Genomic DNA, 12,410 nt, shown 5'->3' on the forward strand with positions numbered 1-12,410 from the left:
TAGCTGTAATCAGTGATTTTTATGAAGGGGTATTAAATACTTTACTTAAGTTTGATGTGCTCCATGACTCTCTAATGGCATCAGCAGCAGCTAAGGAGAAAAATAAATGTTTGATTCATCAAATTCCAAAGTGGATGGCATGTTTTAACTACAACCCAATCACGTTAAAATTCCTCCTCCAGATCTTTAAGGAAAGATGGACAAATTTATCTGAGCATAAGTTTTCTTGAGTTAGAGCTCACTTCATCGGATGCATTCAGTGGAAAATACAGTGGGGAGATTTATATACACACACAGAGAACATGAAACAATGGGTTTTATCATACACACTGCAAGGAGAGTGATCACTTAAGATGAGCTAATAAATGTGTTAGTCTCTAAGGTGCCACAAGTACTCCTTTTCTTTTTGCGAATACAGACTAACACGGCTGCTACTCTGAAACCTAAGGAAAGATGGAGACTTAAAGAGTTAGAAGGTTTGAGGTGGTTTGTGCAGATCAGCTTTGGTTCTCATGCATGAGAATAAGTAACTTAAAAAGAATCAGTTCCTCACTTGTTGCTAGATATTGCTCAGTGGGATTGCATGTACAAATGTCTAATACATATTTGCAAGGAGAAGCCAAGATGCTGAGGTACTATTCACCTCCAGTTGCTGGATGATGGGAGCCTGAAAAAATCAACTATTTCCCTTAAGTTTGCAGCATGTGGTTATTTACAAATTATAGCAAATGAAGTTATAAGTAGATGTTGAAAATAAAGTTAGCAACAATGTTTCAGTTATGAGCTGTTCAACAGAGCTGGTGGGGAATTTTCTGATGAAATGCTTTTTTGTCAAGAAAATCAGATTCATCAAAACAAACTGGTGGTGGGAAAAGGTCAGTTTTAACAAATCTCCCAATTAGAACATCAACATTTTAAAATGGTAGAAATGGAATGTTTAGCCTTTTTTCAAAACATTTTTTGGTTTGATGAGACTGTGTTTTGAAATTTTAATTAACATATACTAAGAAGGTTAAATTTTAAAAAAAGATCAAAATTGAAAAGATTTCATTTGCCCCAAGCTGAATTTTTTTGGATTATCAGCTTGTGCAAGTTTTCAATATATTGATTTTTTCCCCTCTGATTCAGGACAGAAACAATTTTTAAAATGTCAAAAATTCTTGCAGGACAAGAACCGTTCCCTGCTCATGTCTATTCTTTGAGCGATACTGAAACATAGGGACTAAAGAAGCACTTTATCCTCCTGTTTTACTTACCTGTAATAACCAAGGTCAGCCTTTAACTAGATGGCTTTTTGCTTGCACCACAGCTGAAGATGCATGAATGAGCTCCCTCCACACTCTTCCCTGGTCATCCAGTAAAGCTGCTGGAATTAAAGAGCTGAAACACCTTAGCAAGGACAGGCTCCCTAAAGGAGGAGACCCTGTCAGTGGTGCATTCCTCTTCCTATGGTGATCACATCTAGGTAACATGCTTGATGACGTGTAGCACTACAGTTAGAGAAATGAGCAAGTGGATTTTGGGATTCATATACTGCCAAAACATAAAAGCTAGTAGAATCTAAGTTGTCACAGACTAAGCCCAGTACCTAGCTACAGGAAGCAAAACTGTCTAGTAGAACAGAGTGTGTATTCACCTTCTTTGTTACAGTGGCTCCTCATTTCATTTTAGGAATCACAAGCTGCGGCTTTCTTCATGTTCTTCAGGTTTCTCCCCAAATTATTAAGAAACTGTAGTGGAAAAGACCAGAACAAATAATACCCACTAAGAACATCCTAACTTAAGATGGCTTTTGGCTGGTCTACATTACCCAAGTACTTATTTTCAAAATAGTAAGTCATGCTTATCCCAAGTGACAGCATCTTGAAGGGAAACCTGATGCCACAGCATGTCTCCCATATTAGCATTTAGTAAACAGGGATCTCAGAAGCAGTGATTTCTTTATGATAGCTGAAAAGGACTATCAGCTTTCTTGCTTAAAATACTGCCTCCAATATTAACTTCAGTCAAACTGTGATCATACTCACAGCAGCAGTAGTAGCAAAGTAGAAATAAGAAATTGGAGCAATTAAAGTATGCAATTTCCTTTTCTTTATGGCTTTCCCATTTCTTTCCCCATGCTACTATAAATGTCAAGACTTCATGAATTTCTCATAAGGGAAGTGTGTATAGGATCACACAATAACTCTTAACAGTCTCCACCTAATACCCATTTCCAGTTCCCTACTGATTCTTTCAAGAAGAAAATTGAAATTACCATTTAAAATCAGATGAGGAAAAAAAAAATCAGGGAGAGTGGAGTGGACAAGTGAACAACTGTAAACAAAAAGATTTTGATCTGAGAAAAAAACAGGTAGAAACTGTATTAAGGCAAAGAGGCAAACATACAAAATATCTGAAAATGAATGATATTTTCCAAGTATTTGTGACCAATTTTAATGATACATCTTTGTTCTCTGAAACGATTTTAACCATCAATAACATTTCATGGGTTATGTTGCCCAGAACGTTATTTCATTGGTATATTATATGAATATTTACAAAGACTTTCAAATTCAATAGCTCTAAACAAACAAAAAGACAACTTAAAACTTTTTTAAACTACAATGCTTAAAAAAAATATGTAAACAGTTTATTTTACATTGTTGTAAAATTAAGAATTGTTTCTAATGCAGCTTAATTTTAGGTGAGCATAGCATGATGCTCGTGAATAAGGAATGAGAGAATTCTTTACATAGAAATATTGTGCTCCAGTGTGCAAAATATATATAAAGGAATCTAAATCCACAATTAAAAGACAACAAAAATTTTCACGTCCTGAAAGTTGAGAAATTTATAAAAAACGTTTAACACATGGTTGCTGACCCATCAAAAACTTGCATAAAACTTAGATATTCTGAACCATAACTACCACAAATTCAAAATAGATCACCTTTCTTAGAAATGGAACTTTGTGCAAAGAGATTGCATTTTCTTTTCAAGCTAGACCATTTAGCATTTTTTTTAATTTATTTTCCCCTCCCCCATCAAGTGGCCATAAGCACCACTAAATAAATTAACTCTTGATATATGTTCAATTTAGTGCATGTAACCAAAAAGGCACACACATGTGTGAATATATTAATATATTTTCATGCAGAAATATGTGCATGTTCACAATTATGTAGCAAAACAATGGTATTTAGAAAACGTTAAGCCGATTTGTTTGGCAAGGTTACTATTACACATTCCTTTCTACTCTACAAGCCCAGGTGTTAATAGGTTGAGACTGCTTCCCAAGAGGTCTGATAACTGAGTAGCTTTAAAATAAAGATTTTAAACTAAATCAGCCCATGATGCTATTACAGTAGATATTTTGCTTCTGTCCATGTCATCTGTGGAATTTTACTTCCAGGGTACCATATTTTAATGCTATCAGCTACAAATAATTAAGATGCATTTTTCTTTTTGTTAATGAAGACTTTGATAGCTCCAGTAAAGTCAGCCGATAAAAGCACTTCTGTGTGATCTGTCTTCAAAGCACCTTAAGGGAAAAGAAAGAATTTAGTTGATTTTAAAAGAAAACTGCTTATTAAAACAAAGCTACCAATTGTAATGAAAGATGCAGTTTTCAACTGCAGGCCAGGCACAACATACTTTGTCCTCTCCATATTCCCCATTTGTTATAGTCAGCAGTTGCCTCTTGTTATTTGCCAAGATCATAAGCTATCTTTGGGTAAGGAACAGTCTCTTTATTATGGGTTTGTACAGCCACCTACCACAATGGGGCCCCATTGTCCTCAGTCTGAATGGAAAAAAAATGCATCTTCCTAATGGGGACTGGATGTCAGTGATATGTTCCTTATGAGGAACTTGTGATTCCTCTCATTTGCACATTGCTAAACAACTTCTACAGAGTAATAGTTGGTATTTTTATATCTATTAAAGCACCTCATTAAAAAAATGTCCATACCAATGGATGAACTACAATTTTCCTCAAGAACATTCTGACAAGTCATTTATAAACTGTGGATCAAATCTTGCTTCTGATCTTTTTTGGCTGGTACCAAATACAGGTGGACATCAGCAACCTACCAGAAGGTATAGTGTCTGATGCTTCAGGATCATCTCCCTTGCTTTCAGTTTCTTGTTTTTCAGAGGTTTCCAATGATATCATCAAGCTGGGGTTTGGGGCAAAAATTGCTGATGTGACAACAGCATTGTGTGCTAAAGAAAGAGGGGAAAATACATTTTAAGATTTATTCATTTCAAGAAACATCAATTTTCTAAAATACAGCTGTGTAAATATAGTAAAAAAAACCCCAAGAATTTCAAAGTGCCAAAGTAGCTTAATGTAAGCTGAACTAAGTCATCACCTACATTTTCAGGGAATTCTGGGGCTAGGCAGGGAATATTGTTGACATATTAAAAATCTGAGGAAATAAAATGTCTCTGTAGGCACCCATCCCATTAATTAAAATGCACAATATGAATGATTGCCCAGACAGAATAAAATATATACAAGAAACTCCTCTTACTTTAACTCCCCTCCCGACCAAGATATCTGGGGGGAGAGGGAGAAGATAGGTATTTTGCTGCTCTTGCTATTTCCATTCAATAGAAACCCCTGGGATTTTAAATAAATTAGACACCAAGCAACACATTCTCCAAAGTTGATCACCCTACAGTTCTACAACTGAGCTAATAGCTCTGCTGACCTGCATGAATTATTATAGTGCATCTAGAAAACTAAGTCCAGACCCTGACTGAAGTTGGATTGACCCTTATGGATTATTTGAAAAATTTAAATACATCTCTTATCACGCCACTTATTCAATTAAACTTAATCAAATATTCTGAAGGGTCTCTTCAGCTCTGCAAGTGAAAAGTTTCATTATGAACAATGCTCAAAAGTTAAATATTACATCTTGCTTCTATAAACTTAATGCTTGTTATATTAGGTTAATGAAAGCTGTGCGACTTTCCTTACAGTTTTTAATTGTTGCGGGCAAAAGTAAAAGCGAAAAGACATTAAACACATTCAATCCCTAAAACTGTACAAGTTTAGATAAAAAACAAAATATATAAAAGATCAAGTAACTTACCTTTAATACCTTCCCAGAAGTCATTACGATCTCTCCTTACTGAAGTAAACTTGCTTAAATCGTGGTAGGTGCTCCAGATATAAACATATTTATCTTCTGAGCCACTTACAATGTAAGTAAAATCATGGCTGAAAAGAGAAAGACTTATTTCCTTAATATCTTTGGCTCTTCCACTCAGCGCACTGCATTGCTTTCCTGAAAAGGATATGAATCGCAGAAGAGCATACACCATTCTGTTCGTCTAGTCCAGAACAGAAGTCAGAAATTATTCCAATACCATCTATAAAGCTAGTTACCAGTCAAATCATAAGAAATACATCCTATCAGCAGCTGGATTGTAACAGGTGATTAGACCTGAATCCAGAAAAGGATTTGGATACTAGAACAGTAAGGAACTAATGTAAGCAATTCTGGAAAAACAAGTTGCAATCAAAGTAGCTCCTTTGCTTCACTGGCAGCACCATGGCCACTTAAAACAAAAAACCCAGTCTAAAGCCAGGTCTACCCTACAAACTTAAAATCGATAGAACTACATCGCTTGGGGGTGTGAAAAATCCACCCCCCTGAGCGACATGGTTATACCCATCTAACCCAGGTGTAGACAGCGCTATGTTGACAAGAGAGCTTCTCCTCTTGATGTAACTACTGTCCCTCGGGCAGGTGGATTAAGTACGCCAATGGGAGAAGCTCTTCCACTGGCATAGTAGTAGCTTCACTACAGCTATGCCATTGCAGCTTTTTAAGTGTAGCCCTGCCCTAAAATCAGCAGTCCACTCACTTTAGAGGCACAGTGACAGATATCTAGCCTCCCTCCTCTGCGCAAAATGCTCTCCAACAGCTGACAATGGCAGCTGCAAATAAATTACTCTCCCGCTGCTACTGCAACTGGAGGGGATTACACAATCCTAGTTCACTACATTCAGTGGGAGGAAAATCACTCATACAAAAACACAGTCCTGTTTCTCTTCTGCTTCTGGCTGCAACCTGAAATAAGCACCTTTTAAGATACACAGTGACAGTGCAGCCTATCATACAATATAGATATTCATGATTTGTCAAACAGACCAGTACCTAGAAGCACAAATTTTGTGTATGAAAGGTTGCAAAAATTACAGATATTTGAGAAATAGTATGTGATCATATGATGACAGACTGTCATAATGCAGTCTTTTTTAAGGCCTGGCTTGACAAAGCCCCGGCTGGGATGATTTAGTTGGGGTTGGTCCTGCTTTGAGTGGGGGTTGGACTAGATACCTCCTGAGATCTCTTCCAAGCCTAATCTTCTATGATTCTAGGATATACAAAACGGGCTCAGTCAAGGGAGTACAAGCAATTCCTAACCAGAGTACTTAAATGTGCTACCCCTCTATTCTTGTTGCATAGTTTTGGTTTTTAAATGTAAGTGTATTTAAACTTCACACAATGTACAGACTTGTTAGCATGAACATCTTAGCTTTGGGAACTTCATTCATCCCCCTGCTGCCACCACCACAAGGGGATACCTATTATTTTTGTACAGATGTGCACCTTTGACATAAGATAAGAATCCCAGTGCAGATTTTGGGCTAAGCAGCTATTCAAGCCTACCCCCCTTCTCAGGGATAAGGGCATAAGAGTGGCCAGACTGGGTCAGACCAATGGTCCATCTACCCCAGTATCCTGTTTACTGACAGTGGCCAATGCCAGGTGCTTTAAGAGGAATGAACAGGTCACCCATCAAGTGATCCATCCCTTGTCATCTAGTCCCAGCATTTGGCAGTCAGAGGCTTGGGCTGGGCTGGGCTCTGCAATTTGCCTGGCCTGACTACCATGTATGATACATGTAAAGGCCCCCTTTCTTCTTCCTTCAAGCGCCCCAGTTTTTTTTTAAGCAGGAAACTGGGACCTCCATGCCTGAGCGGAGTCAGAAGCTCAAAGGAACTTAGTCAGGGAGAGTATATTATACTTATTGGGCCAAATACTCCTCCCCTCACCAATGCAATATGAGATGGGGGAAGAAAAGGAGAATTTCCCCCACCTGAGAAATGCAAGCAACTTGCTGATGGGCGCACCAATAGCAGTGATCAAGAGACTTTTGCTTCCCTACAACAGATGGGGAAGGAAGAACCAAGACATCAACAGCCACCAAGAGATTTTCTTCATTAAACGAAGGAACGCCTCAGAGAGCCTCTCTTTTGCCTTACCACTGCAACGAAGTACAGTGCTTATTCCAGCCTTAGAGCTTTCCTAGTTTCTGTGTGAGACTTCTGGAGCCTGTGGCATGCCAGCTGTGGAAGCAATTATGGGACATGACTCAAGAACTGGGAGTAATGGTGCAGGTCAGGGAAGGAGATTAGCTTATGTACATGAGTTCTCTATCCCTGAGCAGCTCCGCCACTCCTGCTTGCAGAGTGGATTTGGTTCTCCCCTCTCCTACAACTCACTTGAGATTTCTAGCAACCCAACATTCAAGCTGCTCTGTTTCATATTAGGTTACATACAGATATCCTCCAACAAGACGATTTCGTACATTACCCTTAACAGATTTCTAGGAGATTCACAAAGTGTATTGCTATAACACATTCTACATTTTTCCACTTCTTACCTGAAGCTGGCTTTGATTTGGCTGCTGCTGTTGACATAACCTTTGTATTTCATGGACAAGGACAAATCTCTTAGGTCATACAGTCTGATTCTGGAGTCATTGGATGTCACTAATATCTACAAGTGAAACAAAAATGTTGCAAAGGTTTAGACATAGCTTTTCAATTGAAAACAAACAGAAAAAAGGTAAATTATACTAAGCACAAACCTTTAATACAAACAATGCAGCATACACAAAAGATCATCATAGCTGATTCAAACCACAGCAGCAGAATTTCCAGGTACTTAAACAGATTGACACTTTCCTAGTTGTCACCTACATCCATCCCAGAAGAACTGGTACAAAGATATTTCCATATTTTTTGTCTTACGTCAAACGGCACATACAGGACATCCCCACCCATGTTGGTTATAGACTGAGCCAAATACATTATTTGTATTACTTTATCACCTGGGAGTCCCAGTCATGGACCCCATTGCGCTAGGCGAGGTACAAACACAGAACAGAAAGACAAGCCATGAAGAGCCTTGAAAGTGAAGACAAGTAACTTATGTTTCATCAGCGAGGGAAAGGGGAGGCAGGGAAGCTATTTAAAGATAGGAGTGATATGGCCAAAGCAATGGGCTTAGAAAAGGGTCTTTAAACAGCATTCTGAATGGATATGAATACGGCAAGATTGCATGTGTCAAGGCCAGAGAGAAGGCTGCTGCAGTTATTGAGATGAGAGGTTGAGCAAGCGCTTTAGCTCTGCAGAGGGATAGGAAAGGATGTATCTTAGAGATATTATGCAGGAAGAATCTACAAGATTTAGACACAACCTTGATGTGAGGACCCAGAAAGAACTGAGTCAAAGAGGGCAGCCAGGTTATGGGCCCGACAGAATGGTGCCACTGTCCACAGTGATTGAGAAAGGAGGCAGTGGGAGAGCCTGGGGAGGGGAGGTGATTCAGCGCTCTGTGTTAACCACCGCATTAGCAACTGAGCAGGTGCATCTGGTCTATGAGTTTCCTCACACTATGCCATGTGGCAGTTAAAAAGGAGTCCTTGAATGAAATGAACTCTCACAACAAGCCAGGTGTACTTTAGGTGGGGACTGGGTACTCATCTATTCCCTGTCTGTTATGCTTATAAAGCATCCAAGTAACATGCCCAGATCTGGGAGCCTTCAGGACACAGAGCGAGATGTATCTGTTTAATCTGGTTTCTTGCATATTGGCATCAATAGGTAACTCAGTAGAATATTCTACTGCACCATTTAATATCTGAGGTATGCTGTTCACTCAAGTCACATGGTATGGTTTCCGCTACCTGATTGGAAAACCTAACTTCTATCAACAAGATTTCTTGAACAAATCATTCAGGCTTTGACTGTCTCAAGAAAACATGGGAGAGAATGACACCAAATTATTGATAAATAGGCCTAGAGAATTTAAGGAAATTTTTTAAAAACACTTATTTTATTATTTTGCATAAGAGCAGTATATTTAGCGACTTGCATTGACCCCAGATTTCAGAAAATAATCTCCCCTTCAGTAAGGCAGGAGCCTGAAGTCAGATTTATTGGCCATTTAGTAGTATTCATATTTATTTTTTCTCGTCCCTTTCATGCGAAGTACAGAAACTCCAATTAACTGAACCCTGTTTTTTAAATTCAGATATGTCCTTCACATCAAATCTTACTATAGAAACACATTTTTTATATTCAGATTATTCAAAGGTTATCTCTGGGATATCTGAACAACTGGGACTAACCTGTAAATAAATGAACGTGCATGTAGATAAGCTCTCATTATTTTACGGCTCATGCGTAGCTCATCACCAACCCCCCCCCGCCCCGCCCCAATTCATTAACCAGAGCAGAACATTGCCCAATCCAAATTCAAAGACTTCTGAGGTTTCTGCACTCCCTTGAGATAGGCTGCTGCTGTTTACAGCATTGGTATACATCTACAGTACAACCATGAAAGCAACAGAGCAGCAGGTGATAAATAAGCCAGAGAAAAGAAATCACACGTAAATTCAGCAAATTTTCCAAAAATAAACCTAAATTAATAGAAAACAAGTTAGACATACTAAAGGTAAGATATAAGCACTTCCTGGGGTAACCATCATCAGCCAATTTCAGTATTTAAGATTGCTACAATATTCCCAATATTAATATTATGGCATTTGTCTCTCCACTGTGATTGTGATACCGTATTATCAACTGAACTACATCTCAGCAAATGTTTATATTGCAGTAGTGACCAGAAACTGTTATTCAAAAGACAGTGGGGGCAGTGTGCATCCAGGACCTCTGAAAAATAACTATTAGCATAGGCCCTGGGAAGAATACAGAGTATCTGAGACTAACACCTTGCTGAACATGCATGTGAAAGATTGTTTGGACTATATTACAGTACCTTATTTTCTCCAGGCAAAGGTTCAATGCCAGTAATTTTTCTTCCAACCCTGTTCCGTCCTCTGGTAGAACGCACATGTATCTGTGTATGGTACTTCAAGTGCTAGAGAAATTACACTGAGATTCTTAATTATTGGAAAGTATTAGATAAAACTGCAGGCAGCATAAAGAAGTCTGTTAGAACTTGAAAAATAGTAACTGTTTAGAAAGCTTATATTTCTGTAAATGAATGTTAAAAAAAGGCTTAACCTAAGTTGTTTACCTAATATAATGTAAGTTAGAAGTGAAACTGCCCTATCAATAAATGGAAGCTGTGGCTGTAATTATTAACTCAGTATACAAAACAGAAGTTTTTACCTCTGTATCATAGAAAATACATCGGCCATCATATGTGCCAATCACTGCATATTTGCCATTCTGACAGAAGTTTGCTGCTGTGATCAATTTTGTCTGCCCATCCACTTCATTCCATAATGCCACTTTTTTGTCAGGAATGTTCCAAAGTCGGAGTTTCCCATCCAATGAGCCACTTAAAAAGTACCTGTCATCCTAAAAGGGCAGATACCATAAGCTGTGGAGTAAAAGGATGTGTATGCACTGAAATACATACTGGAAACCCCAGCCCCAGCCCCACCATTCATCCCAAACAGGAATTCACTGACAGATCAATTAGTAGAATTAAGACCCAGACACTATTTGAAATATCATTCGATGTACAATGCACATCTGTAGATTGTTTTTTTTTTTAATTTAGCATCATCATCAATGTTCTCTATCCAAAGATGGTCTAACTGTTCCCTCTGAGAGGTGCAATGTGTTACTTAGAGTTCTTTACTCTTGGATATACACTGCTAAGAACTGATGTTTTTCTGGCTGGTTGGACACAGCTGTTTCCAGAGTCCATGATGAAGCTCATAAGTGGTTGGGATGGATTTCCAGAGAGAGCTGCAATGTGTTCCCACTCCGTTGTCAACATTAGGAAATTTTATCATTTTGAAACATGATTTATTTTACAATCAAATTAGCTAATGCAATACGAGCCATATATTAGTGGTCAGTGCAGACAAGAACAATTCATGTGTTATATCATGTCAGCCAGTCAACTGGGAGTAGGGTTTAGCAATAACTAGTGTTCAGGACAGAATTTTAAGGGCACAGGGAATACTTTCAATCGGCACAAAGAGCACTCATGTGCCCAACTTTTACAAAGACGCAATTTTTAGGTTTGATAGTTAATGGGAGGTGCCTAAATCCCCTTTCAAAAATATTCCCCTCTATTCATTTGAAAGAGTATACAGCTACTTACTCTTGGATGGAAAGCTATTGCAGTGACGAAGTCTATATGCTGGAAACAGCAGAGACACTCTCTTCTGGATATGTGCCATAATCTGACTGTTTTATCCATTGAAGAAGAAAGCAAGAAGTAGTTCTGTAGCAGAAATTGCATGAAATAATTCAAAGGTTTATCAAATATACTTGTACACAGCACAACTACAGTTTGGTATATAATATTTCCTGCTCAGATTATAGCATGGATTTCCAGGTAGCAGCACTCCAGTAGAAACTCAGTATTAATTAAAAGCTCCCCCCCAGCCCCAAATGCTAATGGTCAAACACTGTAATTTTAATACAATATCTTTTTTTGGGGGGGTGGAGGAGGGCTGGAAAGACAATAGAAGTAGCAACTAGCTTACTAAATGGGGTGCAAAGGAACCTACCAACTACAATTATTTTCTTAAGTAGCTTACAACATTTCTTGAAGAACTCTGAAAATCATACTCTGTCCCCCCCGCCCCCTTTGTTTATTACTAGAAAAATGTGGATGAAAATTTGAGAGAGTTTATCTATTCCTGATTATTTCCCACCTTAAAGTCAAGAACCATTCTCATTTAGGGCATCAAAATAACCTCCACAGAAATGAACTGCCAAGTTGCTGTTGCAGGAGAGGAATAATCAACAAGAGCAAATTAACTCTTCAGGAATAAACTTTTCCTTTTCACAGAAATGGAAGAAAAATAATCATCTTTCTTTATAATATTTTCAGTTCTTAAACAGAATAAGTTTCACAGCATTTGAAAGGTGCAGCCTGTAGGTTTTTAAGGTATTTAACAAACAAGATTACTAAGAGCATGCATATAACATTTCATCCTTTGTAAATTTCACACTTCAAGACTAAAATGATACCAAGTGAAGTTGTTTATAAGCTCTCACAGACCACTTAATCATTTCCTCCTATCATGCTTAATATTTGATCTTTTCATAAAAATGTCATTTTCACCCAAAATACTTACTGATTGTGCACTGATTTAGGTAAGGCACAAAAGAAATATAGGTAGAATTT

The 12,410-nt window shown here is 38.1% G+C and overlaps 1 protein-coding gene across 3 annotated transcripts in view; it reads right to left on the bottom strand.

Moving 5' to 3' along the window:
* Nucleotides 1–2,411: 2,411 nt before the first annotated feature.
* Nucleotides 2,412–12,410, bottom strand: part of WDR44 (WD repeat domain 44) — a 57,703-nt gene continuing 47,704 nt past the window's right edge. For all 3 annotated transcript variants that reach the window (XM_038416048.2, XM_038416047.2, XM_038416046.2), the window contains exons 14-20: nucleotides 11,376–11,498; nucleotides 10,427–10,618; nucleotides 10,071–10,172; nucleotides 7,669–7,784; nucleotides 5,085–5,212; nucleotides 4,075–4,206; nucleotides 2,412–3,523 (exon numbers count right to left, since the gene is read on the bottom strand). In XM_038416048.2, coding sequence (XP_038271976.1) covers nucleotides 3,429–3,523; nucleotides 4,075–4,206; nucleotides 5,085–5,212; nucleotides 7,669–7,784; nucleotides 10,071–10,172; nucleotides 10,427–10,618; nucleotides 11,376–11,498 — 888 coding nt within the window. In that variant the 3' untranslated portion in view covers nucleotides 2,412–3,428. The remainder of the gene's footprint in view (nucleotides 3,524–4,074; nucleotides 4,207–5,084; nucleotides 5,213–7,668; nucleotides 7,785–10,070; nucleotides 10,173–10,426; nucleotides 10,619–11,375; nucleotides 11,499–12,410) is intronic.

Source organism: Dermochelys coriacea, chromosome 9 (assembly GCF_009764565.3).
Source record: "Dermochelys coriacea isolate rDerCor1 chromosome 9, rDerCor1.pri.v4, whole genome shotgun sequence".
NCBI classification, from domain to species: Eukaryota; Metazoa; Chordata; order Testudines; family Dermochelyidae; genus Dermochelys; species Dermochelys coriacea.